The sequence below is a fragment of the Leptidea sinapis genome, chromosome 38 (genome assembly GCF_905404315.1).
Source record: "Leptidea sinapis chromosome 38, ilLepSina1.1, whole genome shotgun sequence".
Taxonomy (NCBI): Eukaryota; Metazoa; Arthropoda; class Insecta; order Lepidoptera; family Pieridae; genus Leptidea; species Leptidea sinapis.
In genome coordinates, this window is record NC_066302.1 from 6,787,537 (window position 1) to 6,815,143 (window position 27,607).

Below are 27,607 nucleotides of genomic sequence, written 5' to 3' on the forward strand. Positions count from 1 at the left end.
TTTCTTGCCACTTCTTTTCATAAGCTCAACCCTTTACGAAGTGGCGGTAAATTCAATTGGAAAAATAATTCTTTTGACATTCATAAGTGTCACTTCCGTGACCTACATGAATAAAGTGATTTTGATTTGATTTAATATGCCGACCTAAACGAGCCTTACAAAACCAAGCATGACAGCTCCCTTTTATTCAACACCCACTAAATAACTCATATGAGTAAGAAGAGACACATAAAGAAAGTATGGAAGGAGACGGATACCCTTTCATACATTATTGGGTCTAAATGTAAAAGGATGAAATTGATGGGTTTCAATTGATAGCTTATATTAACAAAAAGCATCACTGAAAATTTGAGGAAATTCAGCAATCTGAAAGCAGAGTTATAGGAGGTTTTGTAAAAGTGAGGTCATGCGATAACATATTGGCAACAACCTATTATACTACAGAGCTGATTTTTGAAATGTGATTGTTATTTTGTTTTAATGGACAGGTTGTTTACAATATTGAAATAGAAGCAAGTATATCTATTTATCATAGGGAGTGACAATAACAACAGGGAGTGACTTAATTTTAAGGTTTCTCTTCTTCAAGATTGTGGATTAGGCTATTTTTTTATATTTCGTAATAGAAAAAAAATGTCGGTTTTTTTAAACCATATCTCAACTTATTATATTTTGGCACAGAAATCCCCGTCTCCTTTTATTAATTACTGGTCGCCTATAACTTCGTTGTGCCATGAAGTCAACAAAGCGTAAAAAAGGTATTTTTTTACCAAATAATCAACATAAATTAATGTACGTACTTACGTACCTTCCAAAATTATTTTATTTAATAGCTTTAAATTATTTATTATTTCACATAAACATTAATAAAATACTAGTTTGGACACAAAACTGTATATTTTTATTACATAATGGTTCTGTGAGTAATTGTTAAGATTGCTCTTTGACCAAGTGATCTAAGTTCAGCTGACATAGAAAAGCACTCCAGTTAACATAACCCTCCTGTATTTGAGATTCCGCTTCAGCCCATAGCTTGCACTGAAACACAGAGTATAGTTATTTATATTATCTAAAGACATTCACATACACATTATATACAGCATTTAAAATCTCAATAACCAAAATGTATATTTTTTACACTCTTTTTATTAGCTTCACCTGTATTTATCTTTGTTTGTAACCGACTCATTTGGGCTCATTTTGACACAATTTAAACGGCCAGATTTTGTTCAAACTTCGTAGATTTATCGAGGACCGATGACAATACATTAATTTGATAAAATTATTCTAAAATAATATATTTTGTTTGCTTGTTATGGGAATGTATTTGAAGTAATTTCTACGCTAAAATCATATCAGTTTATGTTTTGAAACGCAACGCATATGGTTCGAGTAAGGGAGACAGACTTATACAACGACTGTACAGCGTCATCTCCTTCTCACACCGCAGACCGCAGACAAATTTCTTTCGTTCATTAAATCCATAAACGATCCAAACGCCATTCAGTTATAGGCATTTATTCATGGTACGAATCTTAGCGATTCAGTTTAGGTACCTAACCAGTTTAGCGATTCAATTCAGATGAATTAAATCGCTAGTTAAAAGTTAATGGTAGGCCTTCTGAACTGAACAAATCGTTAATAGGAGCGAACCAGAAATACCTTTCAAACATATATATAAATAAACAATACCTGACCCGACAGAGGTTGTTATGTTCATAATAAAAAAAATCTCTCGCGGATGAAATTTTGTAAGCGGCGAAGGGAATATTCCTACAACATTTCAAGTCTCTACGCCATCAAGTTCCAGATACATCGTGATACATAGGTGGAAATCTCTTATATTTATATAGATAATATAATAATTTACCTCTGTATCTTTCAACGGCGGTGCATGTCTTACAACTTTCTGATAGTCATCCTCGGTCAAGTTGAACACGGGTCGTGTTTGGAAGTCGAGGAATGACATCAAGTCCTCGTACAAGATGTTACATTTGTTGTCCTTCTCTAACCTGTTCATATAAACATACCACATTATAAACCCTGCGTATTGTAACTGAACCTAACAAAACATACATCAATCGTATAACACAGTAGACTCCTAATGCCATAGGCATATGCTATATATGCGCAAAGCAAAAAATTAAGTCAACACACTGAGGCATAGGCCGCCGAGACTGGTCGTTATGTAATTAGCTATGCCACGCCGTACGCCACCGAGACTGATCGCTACATAAATTTGCAGTGCCGCGCCCTAAGCCACCGAGACTGGTCACTATCTAATTTAGCTGAGCTGCGCCGTACGCCACCGAGACTGGTCGCTATCTGAATTAGCTGTGCCGCGCTGTACGCGTCGTTCTTTTTTACTGTCCGGCCAGACATAGGTATAAATTTCAAGGAGACCGCTGAGTTGCGCTACTCTTCTATTACTACTTGTATTGTGACTAAGGTGAGTAGTCACGGGGTCTGAAATACTCATTGGTCAGCACAACATATCGTTAACAATCGTTGCTGGTTACTGTTGATGTAGGAAGTAGTCTTATAACGTACACTTGCAACATGCAGTCCAGTAGGTCAGTGTTGATTGGCAAGCGATGTGCTCTCAACAGTTGTCGCACACGAGACACCGGCAAGCTTCCTAATCCTGGCGCGTCGGCGTGAAGTAAGCCCTCTCTCAGCCTCTCACGGTCGTCCCAAAGTCCTCGCGTCAGCTCCGAGAATACTAGGGATCTGGAATAGAATAAACAATATGTATGAATATGTTTTCCTTGCGCCAGCCCTAGCCCGTTTTACATTTGGTAAAGATCATACGAATTACACAATACTTATAACTACAGTGAAATCTTATCTTACGCTCCAAACTTATTTATTTTTTCCAGTTTTAAAATCCTCCGCGTACGGCATGATCTATTGGGGTAACGGAGAAATACGCTTTATTATGCGTCTTCTACCGTATACAGGAGTGATCCGACAAGCTATTTTACGAAAATTTATTGAAGTAGGCGTTACTTTGCGGAAATCCATAATTATACAAATGATTTGAGTTTTCTTTAAATCATCGTGCCAGATTTTGGCGAGACAACACGTCCTGAGGATGCCTCGTGTAGGGGCGAAACACGTGTCGAATTGTTTAAAGACAAATATTGGCAGGATTAACACTAAAGAAAACTGAAATCATTTGTATAAAGCTATTTAACCTTATCCTGCTGCTGTATTATAACATCTAAATGTATGACTTTCTTGTGGAAATCGTCTAGAAAGTCTCAACTCAAAAAATATCGAATGAACTGAGCAATAATATTGTTGAAGTGATTTAAGGCACATTAAATATCCAAAATTAAATTCCGAGGTTCATATTAGTTATTAAAACCATTTAAAATAAAGCCTGCATTAGTTGTTGTTACATCTATACTAATAAATGGACAGCCTTTTTTGATCGGTTATACTGCGAAAACTACTGAGGCGATCGAAATAATATTAATACCATAAAATGCAACGTGTTTGGGAAAAGGCTTTAGTAAATTAAATATTGGTGATTACTTATCCGGAACCCATATTTTTTTGATTTAGAAATACCTATACAGGATGTCCCAAAGTTATGGGACATGAAAGGAAAGTACCTTAAATATCGTAGATAGGTTATTTTACTGAAAGAAGACTTTATGTTATTTTTAAAAGTTAGTAATTCTGCATTCAAAGATTTTCTAAAGTTTTACTTACCTCGTCTGGGAATCGAACCGACTTAAATGTAAAAAAAACACCCCTACTTTTATGATATGAAGATATGAGAAAGTAGACAATTAAGTGTGTATTTTTTTGTAAATTAATTAATGAAATGCTCAAAATGTGGTCCCTTCAGTCTTACGCAAATCGAAGCAATGAGTCCGCTGCCTTTTGATTTTCTTATCATTTTATGGTGAATACTCGATATGATATGGCACAATTCTGTTTGTACATACTCGTATCGCTTTTAAACTAAAAAAAACTATGCTATAAAGTATTTTGATTATGAAGTGGGTACTTATTTACGAATAATCAATGCTATCTTTGGAATGATAATATCTCTACTATTCGAACATCGTCGTCGGCAATAAATAACTTTCTTGAAATTTGCCTCAAACATTTTTGGTTGCTCCTTTCTTTTAAAATACTATGTAACTTTAGAAGAGTTATTAGTTTTTGGCCATTCTTTCGATTGGCATCATAAAAGTAGGGATGTTTTTTTTTTGTACATTTAAGTCGGTTCGAGTCCTCGACGAGGCAAGTAATTTTTAGAAAATCTTTGAATGCAGAATTACTAACTTTTAAAAATAACATAAAGTCTTCTTTCAGTAAAATACCCTATCTACGATGTTTAAGGTACTTCCCTTTCATGTCCCATAACTTTGGGACATCCTGTATATTCGCAATACAAATAATTCAGTCAATGACAATTCATACAATGAGCTACTTAATTTCTATGGCAAAACAACACTTGTGACATTTATTTACAGAGAATGATACCTGATCATTTCACGACGAGGACTTTTCTCCTTCCCTGGATCACCGCGGAACCGTCGTATCAGCGTTATAAACTCATGTTCCGTCATTTTTTCGCACATTATCTCTTTTAATGCTTGTCTGAAAACACCAAAATATTTAAATAAAATACTTTTAAAGGATTAAAACTAATTATAACAGGGTAAACTAAAATAAAAATGTAACTTTTACGCAAACATCTAATGTAAAACCGTTACAATTACATGCGTTTTAATCCTATAAAAGTGTTTTATTTAAATGTGTAACACTCGCGTTAATCAAAGAAAATACACCAAAATATATCGAATAACTCCATTCAAGCCTTAAATTGGGAGCTATGTGATGCTATAAAACAAGTACCAGAAGCTCACAATAACCTGCATACGATTACTTTATGGAACTACATTATCGTTAACTTTTACGTGGTCAAATAGTTTGAGGTGATACTTGCGTGCACCAGATCAGCCATGAAAGCAATACTCCAAATATGACCGAACCCATAGAAATCTAAATGAGAAGGTAACAGAACTGCTCTAAGTGCAAATTTGTTTTTGAGCAGCAACACAGTGCAGGAAATAAAGAATCTCATAGTAATATGAATTCCACATACCTAATATAAAAAGAGTAGTTTAGGTTAAAAAAAGACCAATGAAACGATATATTTTGATTGGTAAAGGTATAGGAAGAGCTACTACAGTTAGTTATATTGTAATACACAAAAAATACGCGTTTCACGTTCACCTGAGTATCCCTTTTATTAATACAGTCCACTTTAAATTCCGTGGTGCAACCAGTCGTATACTCACTTGAAACACTTCACAGACATGAGGTCTTTGTTTTCCGGCAGAACTGCGTCCATGTATTTGGCAACAAAGTTCTTATACTTATTTTCTTGCGAAGCGAGTTCACGGCGTATTTTATCCAAAATCAGGGGTACGTTTGCCATTGGATACTAAACATTAGAACCATATAAATTATGATTAAAAAAGAGTATATAAGTAATAAATAATGAAAAAAGTTTCGTATAATATAAATAAAGATGAAGATAGAAATAAAAATAAAATCGCTATTCCATAAACGAGACTCATTGATGACGAATTCATTTATTTGTCTCAGTGTGCAGTTCTTTAATTAAATTCCAAAGTTAAAGTTAAAGTTATAAAGAATCGCCTTCTTCAAAAAGCCATATGATTAAAGAATATTTATAGAGGATAAAGAAGTATGGAAAATAGATGCTCCTGGTCTACCTAATAATTCTTCATAATATTAAGATTCTATAATCTTAAGAATGTAATATGTCTTTTCTTCTTTCTCATTCTTTTGTATTACAATATATTCTTTTGGTTTATATAGAATCTACTGTAAATGCATTGTAAATTCATTTGTAGGCTTGCTTTGTGAGCATTAATTTTTAAATTTTTAGTTATAATGCGCAGGTGCGAAGGGAACGATGGCTGGACCATGCGTCAACTCGTGAACGGGTGCTGCTTGTGGTGCCAGGTCGACCTGTTATAGTTAATTAATCTTTGTATTTTTTGGATACAAGTACTAATTATGACATTAATTACGACCATCATTTTCGCGAAGCATTTGGGTGGATGAATATAATATACGATAATATATTTTTATACTTTTAATTCGTTATTACTTTCCATGAAATAATCTATATTATTTACACACGACTCATATATTGGATGCAGCACTTTACAAACTAATTTATTATGTATATTACAGCCATTGTAAAATACTCTATTTGACTGAAAAGAGTGGCCGTTGAGTTTCTTATATTATGTTCTTCTCGCAAGCTCAACTTTTTACGAACATAATACGAGTATGGTAAATTCAGTAATTTAAAAGAAATATTTATAGTTTATTTGACTTTGACTATAATTTCATGTACCTAGTAACATAGACACCTTTATCTTTAATTGAAATCTTTATTATTACGATATAGTACAAATCAGAATTTTGATATAAATATAAAATGAGAACCCCCACACTGTTGATCAATGGGATAGACAACCTTGCAGTATGTAGGTAAATGTGACTTCAATCAACAAAAATTATAAATGTCTGAGAAATGTGTTAAAGAAAGTAGAAACACATAATAAATTTGGTCTCCTATGCAACCTTCAAGCTGCTGATTCTTATATTTAATGAAACCCCCGTAACTATTCTTTTGCCAGCAATAATTGTAAAACTTACTTCTTCAGAATGCAGCTCCATATACCGTAAAGCGTAATCATCAGCAGCAACTAGCCTGAACCTGTGTTTGTTGATGACCAGCTCGTTACCAACCCACATATCTTTGTCAGTGTACGCTGGCGGCTCTTTGGGTACAAAGAAGTTCACGTCTGGCAAATACATTTTATCGCGACGGAAAAATTTGCCTCCCTACAAAGATTAAATTTATAATCATATTGTGTTCAAATTGACTTTTTATCATTCTTTATTGTGGAATCAACGGATCTGTAATGAGAGCGTTACTTAATCTTGCAGAGAAATCGAAATGTTTTGAGTTTTCTTTAGTGTTAATACCGCCAATGTTTGTCTTTAAACAATTCGACACGTGTTTCGACTCTACATGAGGCATCCTCAGGAGATGTTGACTCGCCAAACTCTGGCACGAGAGCCGGAATCCGCTCTTTTATACCCACATCTCATGAAATGACGCGCTGTGATTGGTCGGCTGCTGTGACGTATTACCCCCGGAAGAGATAGGTAACAATCTCTTTCGCAAAGTACCGCCTACTTCAATAAATTTGCAGAGAAATGACAAATTTTATCACAAAACCTGCACTTATATTTAAAACCTCTTCGTTAGATTCATTTTCAAGAATTCATGATAAAACTTAGTATAGGCTTTATCGTCAGCGCATTTCTTACAACATCGTTGGAGAGGATCACTTGATATTTAATACAAGTTAACCCTACACAGACTGATACGAGTTGATGAGACTAACACATTATAGATTACACCTGTCTCCCAATGGGATAGGTTAAGGACCTATATTTTGCCACGGTCCTGACATAATTCCCGGCTTTTAACAAACAAATCAACTGATTCTATAATATGCTCTCATTCTCATAAGACCCTTAACCTGGATCCCTTTCTGGTACATCTTCGATCTGATCGGGCACGGTAAGTAGATCTTCCCCAACACTTTCATATCTATTCCCTCAACATGGCCAAACTACCTAAACATTTCCAATTCTATAATTATTTTTGCATCTTTAAATCTACATTACTCACCTTAAAACCCGAATTACGCTCGCCAAGTTCAAATATACCGATTGTATCATCGCAAAGAAAGTATTTGATGATGAAATACCGAAAGGTGTTCACTGGATTATCATCGATGAGCCTTGCAGCAAACCGAAGGCAGTGAGAATCAAAGCCCACCCTAGGAATATAATAGAACATATTAATAAGTTAAATTTGTAAACAAAACCTATGAATGATGCGGGTCTCGAACCCGCAACCTCTTGGTTTCCGTGCGAGTGCTCTTCCACTGAGCCAACCGTTATAAGATTTGTGTAATTTGGCCCAGAAGTGAGGACTATCACTATAAAAAATAACAAATTGTTTAGATTTGCAAGAGCGACATCTCAAGTCAAAATCAAAATCAAAACGTTTATTGAACTCATAACATTGATTTACAATGGCTTAAGTTCAGTCATACACTAAATTTCATAATAATAAATAAATAATATCAAACAGATAAAATTAAAATCAAACAAATCAAATAAGTAATATAAATAACATAAAACAATTAAAATTACATAAAACAAATCACACTTAAGTAGATCAATTCAATTCCAGGCTGCTTTATCATTTAAAAAATCTTGGAAATTGTAATAGCCTTTGCTGCTTAATTTACTTTTTGTGAAGGCTTTGAATTTATTTATAGACATATTTGCTATATGTTCGGGGAGTTTATTATAGAAGCGAACACACTGACACCTAAAAGAATTACTGACTTTATGGAGTCTTGTGGCAGGCATGACAAGTCCACCCCTATTTCTAGTATTAATACTATGTAAGTCACTTAGTTTTGTGAACTTATTTTTATTCTTTTGTACAAACATCAAATTTTCGTAAATGTATTGTGAGGCTACTGTCATAATACCTATTTCTTTAAACTTATTCTTTAGCGAAATTCTAGATCCCATGTTATAAATGGCTGTAACGGCTCTCTTCTACAGCACAATTATCGTATTGATCTCAGCTGCATTACCCCATAAAAGGATACCATAGCTCATAATGCTGTGGAAGTAACTAAAATATACTATTCTGGCCGTATCTATGTCAGTCAGTTCTCTTATCTTCTTAACCGCATATGCTGCAGAGCTTAATCTGTTTGCTAAGGCAGATATATGGTCACCCCAATGAAGCTTCTCATCTAGATTTATACCCAAGAACACTGTCTTATTTACAAGATCCAACATTTCTCCATTTAATTTAATATGTGTGTTAATCTTTTTTACATTTGGTAATAAGAATTTTAAGCATTTCGTTTTCTTACCATTCAAAAGAAGATTGTTTACTTTGAACCATTGTTCTACCTTAGAAATAGCATTATTTACATGTTCAATAGTAGTTGCATGTCGATTAACTTAAAATAATAGTGATGTATTATCCGCAAACAATACTATATCATGTGTGTTCTTTATAAGATAGGGTAGGTCATTGATATAAACTAAAAACAGAAATGGTCCGAGAATTGAACCCTGCGGGACACCCATTCCTAACCAGAGCCTGAAGACCTTACACTATTAACTTCAACATACTGTATCCTGTTATTCAAATATGAGATTAACAAGTTTAATGCACTTCCTCTTATGCCATAGTGTTGCAATTTCCTGATTAGAATTTCATGTTGGACGCAATCAAACGCTTTGGAAAGGCCAAGCACTAACATGTTCCATTAATGCAACACCTGCGTCAACAGTTGAACGTCCCCGAGTGAATCCAAATTGTTTAACATGTATAATTTTATTTATGTTAAAATGAGCGCGTAGTTGAGACAGTATTAGTTTTTCAAATATTTTACTCAGGGTAGGCAAAATTGAAATAGGCCTATAATTAGAGGGATCTGATGAGCAACCCGACTTGAATAAAGGTATTATTTTGCTATGCTTCATGAGGTCTGGAAATGTGCCACAGTCTATACATTTGTTAAATATTAGGGCTAGATCAGGCGCTATAATATCAATCAGAGAGCCTATTACTTTAACAGATATACCCCAGAGGTCAGCTATCTTTTTAACATTAATCTCTTTAAATGACTTTATAATATCCGAGATATTAACATACTTAAATTGGAAATTATTTGAACATTTAGTAACATTTGCAGAAAGTAATGATATTGCCCTGATTGGACATAAGTTTAAATGTTTAGTGGTAGATATGGGAACATTGGTAAAGAAATTTTCAAAAGCTCTAACAACATCTAAGTTTGATTTAAGTCAATAATATTTGAGTCAATTTCCTACCATGCAAATATTGGGGTTGAGAAGGCTATCAACTGAAAAGTAGATTCTGTAGATGAAGCCACAACCTGAGAGTTGAAATTTTGTTTATAAATTTTATTTGTGTAATTAATCCCAGAATTGAGGGTTATCACATTAAAAAATTAACAAATATTAATAAGTTAAGTTAAGTTATTGGTAAAAGAGAGTGTCGGTATTAAAATAGAGAGGTTTAATAATTTAGACAGTAGACAAAGTTGCAACAGTTATTACGTCGTATTGTATCAAGCTAAGCAAAAGCCATATTTTTATTTTAATAGTGTACACGCAAATTCACATGCTTCTTATGTACTTATGTTAATTTAATACAGATTATGAAATATAATAGGGGCGATGAAGTGTAAGAGTAAAATTACTATAAAAACCATCATTACTATAATATCTACAGATATTTCAGACCAATCAGGTAGATTATTTATAAGCCTCTCGAATATAACCCTAAGCATTACGTGGGTAACACTGAAAATGTTTAGAACTGGCCAGTTAGAAACATTGCTAATGAAAACTTTTTTTGATTTCAATTTTAGAACTGTTTGGTAACCTAATGTAGTATACGAGTAAATCATTGATTTTTCATTTGTTTTTGTGAATTGGCTCTAATCTTAAACTCTTGTTACACGTGAAAATGAACCTAACGCGAGAAAATTTTCGTTCAATGATTTATTATGACTTTCGTTGTGGGTTTACTCAACAACAAAGCTATGATAGGCTGCGATTAGCATTTCTTAATGAAGCCCCATCTCGTGCCCCTATTTACAATTGGTTTAACGAGTTTAAGCGTGGACATAGCAATCTCAAAGATGATCAGCGTGAGGGATGTCCTTTAACCGCGACTACTGAAAATAACATCAGTGCTGTGCGACGCATGATAGACGAAGGCCTAGGCATTGGTATGAGTCAAGTTCAAAAATATTACACGAAAATTTAGGCGTCAGAAAGCTTTGTACCAGATGGGTTCCCCATACTTTAATCGACGACCAGAAACACCTTCCATGGACTGGTGTCGCCAAATGTTAGATAAGTTCAACGGCGGTGACTCAAATGCTGTATTTGACATCGTCAAAGGTGATGAATGCTGGATATATTGCTACGAACCCAAAACCAAAAGACAATCAGCTCAGTGGGTATCTAGTCTACTCTAGTTATGAGTCATCACTCAACAGGCACATCTACTCGCGCAGTTACGAACTACGAAGCACTGTCTGCGACGGATCGTCCACTCTTGCGTAGCACTGTTGTTTACAACCTGATTCTCAGTTCTCACTCAAAACGACCGCGATGGCTTCTCGCCTTTGTTTCTTGCTGTTTTTATGGACAAGTGTATAATAATTTGGATTATCTACCTAAATTGTAGAAAATGTAATGCTGCTTAGGTACTGAAGCATACATATAATTATACAAGTTACCCGTTTGTTATTTATAATAGTTAAGTATATATAAATTAAGTATTTGTAATTTTAAATTCCTGTAAATAGTTTTTGTGATACTCGTACAGGCGATATCTGTTAGAAAACGTGTTACTACTGTTATTACTTGTATTTCTAGGTTTTAATGTACACTGGAAAAATACAACTGTAATAATTATGATAATAAAGAAATTTGAAATCAATCAATCAGTGGGTGTTTACTTTCGAGGATCGGCCAACTAAGGTAAAGAAAGGAAGAAGTCAAGGAAAAAAGATGATTGACTCATTCTTTGGTCGGAAAGGTCATTTCGTGACAGTTGAGCTAGAAGATGGAAGGTCAGTTACTGCAGACTGGTATGTCAATCGCTGTTTGTCTGTTGTCTTGGAAAAATTCGACGGCAGCACCCTCGAAGCAAGATCCTCCTTCACCACGACAATGCTTCAGCGCACTCCGCAAATCGGACTGTTGAATATTTGACAATTGCAGGTGTCGAGATAATGAGTCATCCGCCATACAATCCTGACCTGCGACTTTTACTTATTCCCAAGAACTAAAGATAAAAAACTCCAAAATTCTGAGCGGCACTACAATTACGCTCGTCACCTTGAGACATAAGATGTTTAGTCTCATTTGCCCAGTAATTTCACAAACTACGGCGCCCTTCAGACTGAAACACAGTAATGTGTAAAACATTACTGCTTCACGGCAGAAATAGGCGTCGTTATGGTACCCATAATCTATCCGGCTTCCTGTACAAAGGAGCCTCCTACTGGTACAGAAAAAGACAGCGGTTCCACTCTGGGAGTGCCGGAAGAAGTGAAAACTTGAACGTTGTACATTCTTGAATATTTTTTAATGGTAAGGGAATAATTTCGCATGAATTGCTTTATTTATCAGTATAAAAGTACTAGAATTTATGTGGATAAATGCAATATATGTTATACAGTATAATTGACATTTGTACGTGTAATCGTACACGTAAATATGTCAATTTATATAATATAAAAAATTTAACACTACAGAACGATTACAATTACTTTACATTAAAAAGTTTATCTCTCAGAAAAATCAACTTTGATCCATAATTTCTACGACTGTCTTACGAGTTTACGATCAGGCCACGTGTCCTGACGCGAGTTTAACATTTTATACCCATCCCAAGAGAAATGTTCAACGCCGCTAAAGAAGTTTTCACTTCAATAAAGACAAGCACAAAATTGATACATGTAAAATAGTCTTAAATAATTTCGCCAAGTGTATTGCTATAAGAAACCTCTGTATCAAAGATCGCTGCATAGAATTCAATATTCTCCTAGCCCACAAAATAATAAAAAAAAAACACTAACACATCCTTCTATAAAAAAAGGACTTAAGCGGAATTGTTACACTCATATTGAGGTGCCAATGGTGAGAGTAATTATGGAAAACAGACAATAACCTTTGAGGGAGTTCAGATATATAACAACCTGCCCTCAGAAATAAGAAATGCAAAAAGATTGACTTCTTTTAAAGCGAGCCTTCAAAGGCATATACTCAATAATTATGAAACGTTTCAATAACATAAGTGGGTTGTTTTATGTCTTATTTATTTGCCTAACATTATATTGCATTCTGTACCTACCAAAATCATTGTTTGTAAGTGCCTACTTTAATTGTTCAAATGTTAATTTCTCATGTAAATGACAATGGGTCTTAATGAGAATAAAGTTATTTAAACCTTAAACGCTTACCTATCTTTATGTAAGAATTTGATGAAGTCCCTGTGCGGGGCTTTCGGTTCTACGGTTCTACAATTTTCAGCCGAGTCATCGTAAGAACCATATCCGTTCCATGGTGGAAGTTGCCTGTCGTTCACATTAGTACTGACGCACTCAGAACTTTCGTCTTTCGGCACAGGCAGTTCATTGAAGGAATCTATAAGCGTAGTAAGACTTAATATAATATTATAGATATTTCGGTCACTTTAACAGTCTTAAAACTTCTTCTATTTGCGATTATGAAGAAAATATTGTGTATATAAAAAAACTACAACAATGTCGCCAATATTGAAAAGTTTCGATAAGTTAAGCTCCGAAGCTGGTGCCGAGCTCCATACACTAGCTAAAATTTTATCTCCCTACATAAGCAAGTTTTTCTTCACAACTAATCTACCATTTATATTGTTATGTCAAAGTAGAACCAACAAAAAGGCATAAAATGCATTTAATTTCTCACAATTGATTCCCATGAAAATCTTTTTGATGTCAGCTCAAACACTAACACCGCTTCGGAAACAAATGGCGCTCTCAGAGAAACGGCGCATGAAACTCTCCCAGCATTCTTTTTTGCACTCTTTTAAATAAAATAATTAAAAGGTACTGTGGTTTTTATTGCAACTACCATTTGGATCACCTGTAGTTACTGATAACCACCATGCACGCCCTGTCGTAAATTCAAAAGAATATCAACAACATTGGTAACCTTTTGCAATACTTGCACATATCATTCTTATTTGCATACGGAATTTGCAGTGAAAAAGCATCAGAAATGGCAAGCATATATTATGTGCCATGTATTAGATGTCCACATTGCAGATAATATGCCGCAAAAAATATTGTGACCCTCCACAAAAACCGTTGCCTAGTTCTTGTGCTTACAGCTTAAGGAGGTCGATATTTTTATCTAAATTTAGTTTTATAACAGAGAGAGCCAACTGGTGATTGGTTCATCTGATGGAAAGTAAAAGTAGCTGCCCATTGTTACCTAGGGATTGGGAATTAATCTTAACACAGTAACGCTGCCTCCAGAGACCACCATCAGATACCTGCAGGTCCTAGTTGTGAACGTCCAGGAACGGAACCACTACTATTACATCTCGCAATCTGGTGCAGTCCTTTTATAAGCAGTGTGTGCGAAACATAGGGGCTACGGCTTTGCGTGGTTTTTGTGTTATTGTACCCTTTAGGATACAACGTGGCACTCGTCAATTAAATACTAATACTTACCGAAACCGTATGTTACACGATAATACTCTTTAGTGAACGGATCACAATTGGTTAGCACAACCTTACGACCGAACACATTTAGCACAGCACCAATGGTTAAGTCTGCTGGACTGTACGATGGTTGGGGTGCTCCGCCCGTCATTTCAACATGCGATGGTATTTTCTATGAAAGAAAGCGATAAGGCTAAAGAATTTGTGAAAAAATATAAAATCAGTCTGTAACATGACCATTGAATCGAATTAATTGAAGTTGTTTTAAAACTTTGGTCGGCCCATCCTATTTAGGGGTGGGCATCGCTTTTCAACCGTCCCATTCTATATTGGGAAGGAAATTGCTTTGTTTTAAATTTGAATTTGACCCTCGACAGGTTGCGGACACTTTTCTTAAAGGCCGGCAACTGCGATTCCTCTGGTGTTTTAATAAAGTGTGGGCTGCAGTGATCACTTAACATAAGGTGACCCTTACGGTCGTGAATGTTCCTCTTTCATAAGAGGAATATAAGACATATTATGTCCGTAGAATTTTTTCTTTACCTTCGGGGAAGTTAGTCCAAAAAAAACTGTCTGTCAGTTTTCAGTCAGTCGACTATTTTATGGTGTGAGTTTCACATTTAATATTTCGAATGCAAGCAGACTACATTTACGATACACTGTATTGTGTTCAGTTAAGTAATTTAGTACTTCTTAAAGTTAAACAAATTGTAGTAATTACCCTAGGTAAACGCATCCTTTTTAGAAACATAGGTCCGGCTTCAATCCCCGAATTGGGGGGAAGTTCCTCTTTTATTTCAATTGTATCATCAGCTAAAAAGTAGTGGATTTCCAATAGATGAATGAACCCAAACTCTGAGCTTCTATCGTCCCAATATCCATGAAATCTATAAAAATATATGTGCACTACAAAACATTCGTCAACAGAAGAAAACATACCATACATATTTGAAAGAAAGAAAGAAAAACATTTATTTCACATGAAACTCACAGGATACACTTAATATAAACAGATAAAAGTACAAAACAAACCAAAAAAGAACGTATTTAAATAGTAATAGGTTTAATATTGGAAAGTTCCCGTGCAGTGCAGGAAATGGGTCACCGACTCAGGATTATCTGTGACACGGCCGTGGCTATGACACAGCACTGATTTTCAGCGGTGCCCGTTTGACTTTAGAGATACAGTGCGCTCGACATATAGTAAATAATTCCTAATAATAATATATACATACAATTCAATACAAAATAGTCGATAATAAAATATTTAGATGTTTTAAAATAAACAGTAGTATTAAAAGAAACCTATATCAACAAACATATATATATAATACTGGAGAACACCTATACTTTCACCACCAATGCTACCAAAGCTGTTTCTTGTTTTTGTCGTTCCAAGAATCGTGACTTACATTTCCGACGAAAATTTTCGACGGTTCGTAATTCACGAAGAGGAGGTGGAAGATTATTCCAGCATTTGGTTGCATTGTAGCGAAAACTTCCTCTAAATACAGCACTATGGTGTTTTAAGACAGCCAGTCCATATTGCGAGGCTCTTGTTAAATAGGTGGCGTTAAGATCCCCTAGCCAAGACAATTTACTGTAGAGGTAGTACGGTGTTTTAGATTTTATTACACCGAAAAGCAAAACTGCAAAATGAACTTTTCTGCGGCAACTCATTTTAAGAACTCCGACATCGTTCAAAAACGGAGTTATATGGGATCGGGCAGGTATGTCCCAGCAGTAGCGTGCACACGCGTTTTGTGCACGTTGTATTGCCTTCCTAGAGCGAGCCAGTAATCGATCCCCACACCACGTCTCCGAAATTCAGTTTTGACAAAATAAGTGAATCGTATAGTCTAAGACGTAACTGAGTACTAATCTAATTTTTTATACGATAAAGTGTTTTAAGTCGATAGTAACAGTTAGCTATAGTTTTATTCACATATTTTTCGAACCTCAAACTCTCGTCAAAAATGATGCCTAGATTACGAGCCTCAGAAACACGTTCTTTACTTTTATTTCCAATTTTAATACGGAGATTTAGGCGCTCAGTCTTTTCTAATTGAGAAGGCGTCCCCAGTAGTATGTATTTCGTTTTCTCAGGGTTAAGTACCAATGCATTTCTTTGTGACCATTCTACTATACTATTGAGATCGTTGTTTAATTGCTCTATAGCCAAGTGTGAGTGATCGGGATGGAACGATATGTATAATTGAAGGTCATCAGCATACATATGGTAGCGGCAGTATTCTGTACTACATCCGCACTGTACAGAATATATAGCAGTGGACCAAAAATTGAACCTTACGGTATACCTCTGGAAAGAGAACAAAACTCCTGTACAAATGCAGCAGCTTGAATCCGTTTTCCTAGGAAGCTGGTGAACCACTGCACGACCGTGTTACAATAGTATGCGAGTTTTGCTAACAGAAGTTAGACATTCAAAGTATCCAAAGCCCGTGAATAGTCAAGTAAAACTAAAATCGTAGCTTTTCGTAAGTCCTGAGGCATCAAAAACATTGTCAACAACATCAGTCAAGGCTGTATTTATGCCTCTATTTTTGCGAAATCCCGATTGAAATTCTGGCAAAATATTATTTACTTCCAAGTATTCAATAAGTTGGAAAAATACTATTTTCTCCAACACCTTGGATAAACATTGAAGAATACTAACCGGGCGAAGGTCTTTATAGTTTAATACGGTGTTATTTTTCTGTATTGATCGTACTATTGCCTGTTGGCAAAGTTCCGGTAAAGTTCCCGTGCATATTGAAGTGTTTATAATATGAGTAAGTATGGGAACTATTTTTGATAGTGTAAGTTCCACCATATATAGTGAAATACCGTCAACTCCAAAAGCCTGGGATTTATTGAGACTACGAATAGTTCGAGTTACTGTATCTTCATTTACAGTCTTTAGGATAAAAACAGCAGAACAAAATCGGTTCTCCTGATAGGAGTCCAGGTTTGCTTGCTGGACATCATTATTTCCGGGAACATTGAGAAAATGCATATTTATACTATCGGGGTCATTTAAATGTACTGGAAGAACGAAGTTTTTCTGTGGGTTAATACGTACCTGCTTCTTTATATGCCGCCATGGAACACGTGGCTTGCTAATATTCGAATTAATATATTCTTTTGCATTTTTTTCACAAAATAATGCATTTATTACAAATTTTTTGAAATCTTCGTAATACTTTCTGCCTTATAATTGCCTTATAATTAAATATAATAAACACTTCAATAATAATAATATATCAATTGGCCACTGCACAGAACTCCAATCAACTATGTACATAATATTACAATTTAAAACTATATTCGCCCAAGACAAGTTATTTTCACTCTTTTAAAACTAGGTGATAAATGCTGCATAATAAAAAGAACAGTATAATATTTTCTAAAATTCCTAACCTCAAAACTTGGCGGTCGAAATCCAGAAACTGTCGGAATGGTCGGTGCTTGGGAGGACGTCTATTATCTGGTGCTTTCTGTAATCAAAGTCTGTCTTTTGGCAATAAGATGTCACGTAAGAGTTATAATAGTTTACCTACTAGTAAATTACTATCAACTCACGCTTACTTAATACATCATAATTATTTCAATATTACTGTGTTTCGGTCTGAAGAGCCCCGTAGCTAGTGTAATTACTGGGAAAATGAGACAACATCTCTCTCACTAATGAGACTTATGTCTCAAGGTGACGAGCGCAAATTTTATTGCCGCTCAGAGTTTTTAGGTTTTTCAAGAATCCTGAGCAACACTACATTATAATGGGTAGGGCGTTTTAATTACCATCAGCTAAACGTCCTGCTCGTCTCTTCCCTTATTTTTATAAAAAAAAACAAAGCATTGACGCACTATAAGCAACTGGACTTCCAATCGCCTATTAAAAGGTTGTCAAAAAATGACCCAGCGGCGTTGTATATACAGAGAGCATTAAAACATTCATTCAAATTAACTTCTTTTTTCACCAGTGGGAGGCTCCTTTGCACAGGTTGCCGGCTAGATTATGGGTCCACAACGGCGCCTATTCCTGCCGTGAAGCAGTAATGTGTAAGCGTTACTGTGTTTCGGTCTGAAGGGCGCCATAGCTAGTGAAATTACTGGGCAAATGAGACTTAATATCTTGTCTCAAGGTGACAGTTAGGGCAGTTGACAGTTATGAGGCGCAGTTGTAGTGCCGCTCAGAACTTTTGGGGGTTTCAAGAATCCTAAGCGGCACTGCATTGTAATGGGCAGGGCGTATCAATTACCATCAGCTGAACGTCCTGCTCGTCTTGTCCCTTATTTTCTGAAAAAAAAAAAAAAAAAAAAAAAAAAAAAAAAATTATTTCATAGCAGTAATGTTTAAGGTCTTGTGTATGTCTTCTCATTAGAAGTAGTAATACGATGTCACGCTCTAGACGGACGCGAACACAAAGCAAGAACATTTTGTTTTTTGAAATTGAAATGTTATTATTTAGCAAAATCATTTAAAACGTCAAGTTACTTACACAATTTTGTTAATTTAAAGGGGCACGTACCTAAAATTCGCCACTTCATCCTTTTTAAGTTTGGATATGCTGATATTTGGACAGTTTTTGACATTATAGTTCACGATATATGATTGCTTTTTGCTTAAACGTTCTTCACTGAACACTGCCATTGCGTTACGCTGTATGCAAAGCGGTGTCGAAACGCATCGGAAAGATAACTCTGCCTAACAAATGCGTAGGCAGAGTTTTTCTTCAGACAATTTTTGAGCGTGATTGTGTGTGTGTGTGTGTGTGTGTGTGTGTGTGTGTGTGTGTGTGTGTGTGTGGGTTTATTTTATTGTACGACAATGCAACAAAGTCAAAATTGATAACAGAGTGCGGTAAGCTTGTAACAAACAGGTACATCGGAACCAAAATATAGAGATAATAGGAATTTTATATGTGCTATTCCCTTGCGGGGCACCTGTCACCTATATACCTAATCTTTTACATTAGCACTATCGAATTTCTTGGCATAGTTAAAGTTAAAAAATTAAAAATCAAATACATATCGAATATTTACGAAGATTGGAAGGCTATGGTTAAAAGTTAAAGATATGACGTGATCTAACATTCACTGGTACTTTAACATATTTGTCATTGCTAAAGTTAGTTGGTACAACCCAGCGTAATATTTTAATACACATAATACCTATTAGTCCACTTCGATTTCTTTCGAGTTGCTTACACGGTATAAAGCAATAATGGCACCTGCGCCTATTGCTCAAATAAATATTAGAAAATTGAGGATTCCTCATGAATTTTGAGACTAGCATACATACCTCCACAGCATCAGGCCAGGATAGAGGATCAGGAACATTGATCCCCAGGCGGTTCAAGAATACTCTTGTGAAGTTGTCACAATTGATAATCTGTGCATAAATCGTTCTCATGAGATTCAGTCGAAGTGCGAATTGTAATTGTTGAACATTAATTAACATTTTAATTTACTAATTTACATATTTCGATAACTTTTTCTAATATTCCAATACAATAATAGGCATCATTACAGTATGGAAGAATCAAAGAATAAATAGTTTCAAAAAAAAATAATGCACAGATTCTAAATATGTAACAGTTCTTATATAAAGGGTCTTTAGAATACAATGATTTACAAATTAAATAATATGTCAATCGGCCTGAAACATGAACTACGTCACTGCGCATGATAATCGTCATCTCTATCCCTACTAGACGTTTTTTTTTATTTTTTTATATTTGGTACACAAAACAATTACACACTAGCCCCCTTATTCATAATAGTCTGCTAACTTAAAGCATTGCTTATTCTCACTCTGTCTTCTTCTATTGACCTAAGTCAGAATGAGAAAAAACACTCCTTAGCGCTGTTTAAAGTAAGCGGACCATTATGAATAAGGGGGTAGATGATTACATTAGAGGAAGAAATAACATAAGTAGTAGTAAGTGCATTACCTACGCCAATGTCCACGGGTTACTATATAAGTGTTAGATTACAAGAAAGAAAATTAGACTCTAATAACCCAGTAATCAAGAGATTGTTACAAACAGATGTTGCTTACAATATTATTATGAGGGTAGATGTAATATATAAGTCTCCAATGAGAATACTTAATTTAATAACGAAGAGATTTAAGTTTAAATTTAATAACATTAATTAAGTTGATGCTGTTTCAATGTGTGTTTTGGATGTTAAATTATGCATTGTCATAGATTTCGGAAGCGTGACGTCATACATTTTTCTCCGACCATCTTTTCTTTAGCTTTAACTCTAGGATCGTAAATAAAACTAATTTACATCTTAATAAAATATATTACTGACGCACAAAGTAGCTTTCTAGTAGAAAAATACTTTATGAATATGGATTTAATAAATAAAACATTAATTCGTACCTTGAACACTTTGCCGAAGAATGTTACTTCGCGACCAATATTGAGATCTAGTACGTCGTAGTATGAGTCATAACTGAACGGAAGACGAATTCTTTGTCGACTTATCAAAGTACCTGCAGCAACATACATAATGATATCTAAGTATATGAATTTGGGTGGCCATTCGAAAGTCACATCTCGAATTTGGCATTGTTAAAGAATGTTTTTTATGGATCACCCTTCCCCCATACTTTGACACTATTTTAGTCTAAGAAAGATATATTGATGTTAAGATGTTAGGAGATGGACTAGCCCTTTAACTTTGATCATGAATATTTAAGTAAGTATAGGTCTCCGCGGGGGAGAATACTACTGGGGGTAGCTCCCCCCTAACTACTACTGATTTCTTCTATATTGTTTTTATTACGGTTATAGTGCAACGCTCTATATAGACAAGTTAATAATCAATAATTGTAACATAATATTTAGCGTAATTATCTCGACCATCAAGATGTGAGCTTTACCTGAAAATTTGCACACGTACATATCAAGAACGGATTACAATACTGGTCTTATAATTAAACGAAGAATTAGCTCTCGTGGACACCACTGTATTTCTAGGTATGACCCTCGATATTTATACCCTATTACCCTGATATGACCCTCGCTTCAATGGGGCCCTCATATTGATACATTATCGAAGAAGCTCAGTTCTGTAGCATACGCAGTCAAAAAGATCCGTCTCCATATAGATGTAGCCACAGCTAGACTAGTCCATTTCAGCTACTTTCACAGCATTATGTCTTATGGTATATTGCTGTGGGGAAGTGCTGGAGATATTAACACCATCTTTGTGCTGCAGAAGAGGGCTGTTCGTGCAATTTACAATATAGTTCCCAAAGGATCACTCCGTGAAAAATTTAAAGAGATAAGTATAATGACCGTCACTTGTCAATATATTTATGAAAATCTGATGTATGTGCACAGGAATATTAACTTGTTTAAGAAAAATAGCGATAGTCATAAGTTTAATACTAAGATTAAAGATAAGCTTGCTGTTTCCACTACCAGGCTCCATAAAGTTGATAAATCATTTAAAGGGCAATGTATACGCGTTTATAACAAACTCCCAAGTGATATGCTTAATCTGACGGTAAACAAATTTAAACATTCAATTAAACGGTAACTTTATAAAAAAGCTTACTATAAAATAATAAAAATGCTTGGGAATGAACATGCTGTAACTCTGTCTTAATAAAACCAAATATGTATTATAATTTTCTAGAGTATAAGTTTATGTATTATTTTTACAAACTACATTATGTAGCTTTTATTATTATACGAAACCTTAAATTGACGATTCAAAATGATCAAATATGATTTCAATGAATAAAGATATTTTGTCTTTGACTTTGCGTTACGGGCCATGCTTCACTGTGGGTCATCCTTATAGTAGAATATTAAATTGATGCATGACAGCGCCATCTTTTTAAAATGAAAACCAATTGTACGATCCTACGGGTCACCTGATCTTAAAAGAACACCACCGCCCACATTCTCTTGCAACATCAGAGGAATCACAGGAGCAATGCCGTCGGCCTTATAGAAATGTACGCGTTTTTTTTTTGAAGATACCCATGTCGTATCGTCTTGAAAACACCGCACAAAGAAGCACATTCCACAGTTGTGTTGTACGTGGAACAAAATTCCTTGAAAACTGTGGAGGAACGCCACACATCCAGATGATGGGGATGATAGCCTAATTTGTGCCGTGCCGTGCAATGGTGGAATCAGGTCAACCAGGTCCTCTAAACACTCCCCGTGATAAATGGGGTAGACGATACACAATGAAGCGATGTCTCTACCTCTACGCAACGCCTAAGCCAACGCTCCAAGTGATCTAGTCGTTCACAAAGCACTGGTTCCCCGACAATTCGAGCAGCACTGCGTTACACGCCGTCAAATGATTCGACCTGATACTGGGAGGCGCCAGACCGGAGTAGATAGCATTACTCCATATGATTCCGGACCTGCGCTTTGTAGAGCGCTAGAATGTGGGGCGGCTTGAAGAATTGCCGTGCTGTATTTATCAAATCAAAATCAAATCAAATCAAAATCAGTTTATTCACGTAGGTCACGGAAATGACACTTATGAATGTCAAAAAAAAATAAAATATTTTTCTTATTGAATCTACCGCTACTTGGTAAAGGGTTGAGCTAATGAGAAGAAGTAGCAAGAAACTCATTGCCACTCTTTTATATCATGATTTACAGATCATTTCAATAATTTATGATGCCCAGCTTCTTTACAAATGCATGAATGTTTAGAATGTGTATGTATAGAGGACAAACGTACAAAAATAGTAGTGACCACTTTGTGATTGTGAAAAATCATTTAGATTTTGATTTGAATTGTTATAAACTATTTGACTACGAACCCTGTGATAAGCCGCTATTATTTGTTCTTGGCTCCATGACTTTTATCGTTCCATCTTCAAGGAAGAAATAAATGTCAACTTTTCGAAGTATATGAGATGCACTGAGCATTTCATGTAGTGATTGTTGGAAGTATGCTTGGAAGTGCAATATCTGTGAACAATACCAACAGCTAGTTTATACAAATGGCTAAAAATACTTGTACGACAACACAGGCGCCACATACACATGTCATATCATGGTCGTGCCACATACATACATATGTCTCACTCTCAAAGAACATCAACTCGGAGTAGATTCACAATGTATGCACTTGTACATTTTGCCCAACGATAGAAACGCGGACTCGAAGACATTTGGTATCTATAATATATAAAATTAATTGCTGTTCGTTAGTCTCGCTAAAACTCGAAAACGGCTGGATAGATTTGGCTAATTTTGGTCTTGAATTATTTGTGAAAGTCCAGAGAAGGTCTAAAAGGTGAATAAATATGAAAATGCTCGTAATTAAATAAAAACAACAATAGCGTTTTTCCTTTGATGTGTCCCCCGTCGTTCAGAAATCAAATTGAAAGAATAGTTAAAAAATGAATAACTATTTAGAATCTTTATATCTTTCTAACTTTCTCCGAAGGTAAGAAACAAATTTAATTTACCTACTTATAGTTGGTAGATTTTATGTACGATTTAATATTTGGTACGTCTGAGAATCGGTCATCATTTATTTTTTATATCCCAATAATTTTAATTATTGTTTTTTTTCTTATTTCTTTATATGGCAATACAACATATGCTGGGACAGCTAATATTTAATACTTTTGTTAGAAAATTTAGAAAAATTCCTTTAAAAAATTACATCTCATCACGGAACGTACATTCTTATCATACATCAGCCACGTGGGCAGCTCTGGCATCTGCTTCCGGCAGTACAGAGACGGTACTCGATTCACTCCTTCCGGTTTGTCCACCAACATGTTAACTTTGTCTACGGATGTAAACACAGGCCGCACACCAAAACTCTTTTTACCAATCTGTAAATTATAAATCTTCAATAGGCATATAATATTCATAAACCCTTTATCAACCAAGATCAAAAGCCTAAAGCCGAGTCCTTACAAAAAACGCTTTCCATACAAACTACTCACGATAAATCAAATCAAAATAACTTTAGGAAAATTTATTGAAGTAGGCGTTACTTTGTGGAAATCCATAATAACATAAATGATTTGACTTTTCTTTAGTGTTAATTCCGCCAATATTTGTCTTTAATCAAACGTGCCAGATTTTGGCGAGACAACACGTCCTGAGGATGCCTCGTGTAGAGGCGAAACACGTGTCGAATTATTTAATGACAAATATTGGCGGAATTAACACTAAAGAAAACTCAAATCATTTATAAAATCACTTTATTCATGTAGGTCACGAAAATGACACTTATGAATGTTAAAGTGTTATATTAACCGACAATTCGGAAGATGCTGACGTGTAATGAGAAGAAGTGCCAAGAATGTCACTATTTTAAATCAACATTTACAGTTTTTTTTATTATGTAAAGCGATGCAACAAAAATACTCAATGCGTTACACGAGAAATAAAAAAGGTAAATGTAAATAAATAATATGTTATAGTTAGGTATTGAGTACACTAGATGGATCAATCCACACACACCGTATAAATAAAGGTATTATGCGAGTATTTTATCATCGATTATGAAAAATATAATAACTTTCTAAGTCTAAGTCAAATACACTTTAATCAATGTCTCAAGAGAACAAAATCAAAAGAAGCAAAGCCGTGCCCAAGTGCCCTGTCTATAATGGACAACCGTTGGAAAGCATCATGCGGTAGCTGTGGAAAATTCAAGGGTTCTTCGAATCCAAGGAATGTAAAAAAAGTACAGAGCTATCTAAAAGACAAATCAAAACAAGCCAGGTTGAGAAAAAAAGACAGTGAAACTGGAAGTCGTTCATACGTTAGTTATGCCAAAAAAAAGGGGACACCTAGAAAAGAGAACGACTGTTGTACTGGAAGAGGCCATAGAGGGCTCATAAAGAAAAACAAATGTTGCACTTTTGTGGGGCGATGTATATGCTTTTACAACAAAATCCCAGAAAATGTTCAAAACAAAATTGTTACGTTCTTCAAAGGAATTGTTAAAAAACGTTTGTGTGGTAAAGGTTACTACAACATAAATGACTTTCTTAATGATACCACACATTGGGAATGGAGCGACCGCCCTCAGGCTATTAAATAATAAGTTTATTTTAACAATGTTACTTTGTTAATGTTACTTTAATTGTAAAACATATTTTTGGTGAAAAAAATAAGGCTGAGTTTGTTGCGCCCATTCTTCTCAGGCCTGAGGCATTCATTTTAGAATGGGTGGTAGTTTTTTGACTTTCAATAAGTATTTCACTATTTTGAATAAAAATATTTGAATTTGAATTTGAATTGAATTTTATAGGTCTTCATTACGATGTTTTGAGAATGGGTTGACCAAAAAATATATTTAAAACAATTTTTTATGTTGGACTTACAAAAGGTAATAATAATTGTAGATAACTAATTATACATACCTATGATTAAACATGTTTTTGTTTATTTTTAAATCTTAAATCTTAATTATGCTTAAACTAAGTGCTTTTGAATTGTCCCTATAAATATCTCTTTTAAATTACTGATTTTACTATATGTTCGGAAAAAGTTGAGCTCGTGAGAAGAACATACAAGAAACTCAGTCATAACAAATTAGTTTGTAAGGTGCATCCAATATATGAATCGTGTGAGTTTGTATGATGAGTATGAAGTTCATAATGACAACTATGACAAATACTATCGAAGGTCAAATGGTTCGAGCTGATCCTGGGGTGCGCCGGACTCTGGTCTGTATGTCCATATCTGTATGAAAGCAATACTCTATAATTATGTTTCAAGAACTGCGCTTTGTAGAGCGCTAGAATGTGGGGCGATTTGAAGTACTTGCAATGCTCTATTTATAACGCCACGCTTCTTTGAAGCCAAATTGGCTTTACCAAAAATCAGTTCAAATTTCAGTCACACTGCCGAAAAATTACACTACAGGTAATTAATTTAAAATTTTCAATAATTTTTTTTTTATTTACTGGCTTAACATAAGAGGACCTTTCCTCCGATGTCAGGTTATTGTTTATTTCTGGGACAGCCTGTATATTGAGAAACAATCATAATTAAATCCTTAAATTAAGATCGAAGCAACTCTCTTGGTCCCATACTATAAATTACCGGTACAGCAATTTTCTGCAGCATAAAAATAGAATTAATCAATAGATTAAAAAATAATATTAAAAAAATATTTAATGAATTGGCATCCTTATTATCATATTTATGTTTATTGGTTCTAAGAATATTTTAAATTGTTTCGTTTGGAAACAACTTACCAAAGGATTGGCCCCATACCCAGGCAAAAGTGGTAAACGTGGGTTTCTTATCGACATATTGATTTTAATTAACTAAATATTTCAGCAAATTATGTATAATATTTACGAAATTTTTGTTCTATAAAACTATTTTCTTAAAACCTTCGATTGTAAAACACGGTAAACAAACAAACCAAAGAAACAAACTGTTGGTCACCATAGTAACCAGTAACTGATAGTTTCCCAGTGAAGTAGGGCAGTGCTCAGAGCACTGACCTCTACTATATATACCTACCACTGGACTGGCGGCTGTCAAAATGCTTTTGTGCCTGTTTGATATTCGCCATTTTTGCGCTGTTGGACATGTAGCCATGTAGTAGAGTCTGCGTTACTAAAACTAGTGATGACAACCTCAGCAAATATCGATAGATGGTGGGAAACCCGCCCAGAGGTGAGAACAGTACTCCATGTGAGTCCGAATTTGCGGCTTCTATAGTTGAAGGCGGTGGCTTATAGTGAAGTACTATCTCACCTTACTGAGTACACCAAGCTTTTTCAGGTTGCGGCAGCTTAACGAATCGAGAAGATTCGACAGAGAGACTTTTTAGCGGTGATCGCACAACTATCTATTCCAGCCATATCTGCTGTCGTCGTCGTTTCTGCGCTCGGACGAATTTGTTCTTCTGGATTCACGTCACTGCTTCACTCTATCATAATATGAAAGTAACTAGATTGCTTATGAGAATGCATGATAACTTTTAAAATTTTAAAACTAATTGGAGCATTTTTAACCCACTTCAAAAAAAGAGGAGGTTCTCAATTCGTCGGTAGGTATATTTTTTTTGTTTGTTACCTCGAAACTTGGGCTGGGTGAACCGATTTTGATAATTCTTTTTTTATTTGAAAGCTAGCGCTTCTTGTGTAGTTGTAACTTGGTCCAGATCTGAGAGTCTTCAATTTGAAAACCATA

The 27,607-nt window shown here is 35.0% G+C and overlaps 1 protein-coding gene across 2 annotated transcripts; it reads right to left on the reverse strand.

The window, feature by feature from the left end:
* Positions 1-878: 878 nt before the first annotated feature.
* Positions 879-26,868, reverse strand: LOC126975829 (EF-hand domain-containing family member C2-like). 2 transcript variants are annotated; one of them, XM_050823861.1, is made up of 16 exons: positions 26,659-26,866; positions 24,118-24,273; positions 23,245-23,395; positions 20,828-20,940; positions 19,738-19,827; positions 17,853-17,929; positions 15,154-15,319; positions 14,442-14,604; positions 13,188-13,371; positions 7,772-7,922; positions 6,724-6,912; positions 5,325-5,470; positions 4,504-4,620; positions 2,551-2,730; positions 1,871-2,012; positions 879-1,038 (listed from the first exon to the last, which is right to left on the reverse strand). In XM_050823861.1, the coding sequence occupies exons 1-16, from the start codon at positions 26,713-26,715 to the stop codon at positions 931-933; spliced, it is 2,190 nt and encodes a 729-aa protein (XP_050679818.1). In that variant the 5' UTR covers positions 26,716-26,866; the 3' UTR covers positions 879-930. The 2 variants fall into 2 exon arrangements, with proteins under 2 accessions (XP_050679818.1, XP_050679820.1); XM_050823863.1 differs by lacking the exons at positions 879-1,038; positions 1,871-2,012; positions 2,551-2,730; ... (2 more) ...; positions 6,724-6,912; positions 14,442-14,604 and having other exon boundaries at positions 7,778-7,922; positions 26,659-26,868.
* Between the last annotated feature and the right edge of the window lie 739 nt (positions 26,869-27,607).

Bases quoted from the DNA above. Each gene is read 5' to 3' on its own strand.
- LOC126975829 (XM_050823861.1), bottom strand. From the start codon at position 26,715: ATGTCGATAAGAAACCCACGTTTACCACTTTTGCCTGGGTATGGGGCC. The intron at 5,471-6,723 runs GTAAGTTTTACA...TCTAATGTTTAG, and splicing joins TGGAGCTGCATTCTGAAGAA to TATCCAATGGCAAACGTACC. The intron at 2,731-4,503 runs GTATCATTCTCT...ATTCTATTCCAG, and splicing joins CCTCGTCGTGAAATGATCAG to ATCCCTAGTATTCTCGGAGC.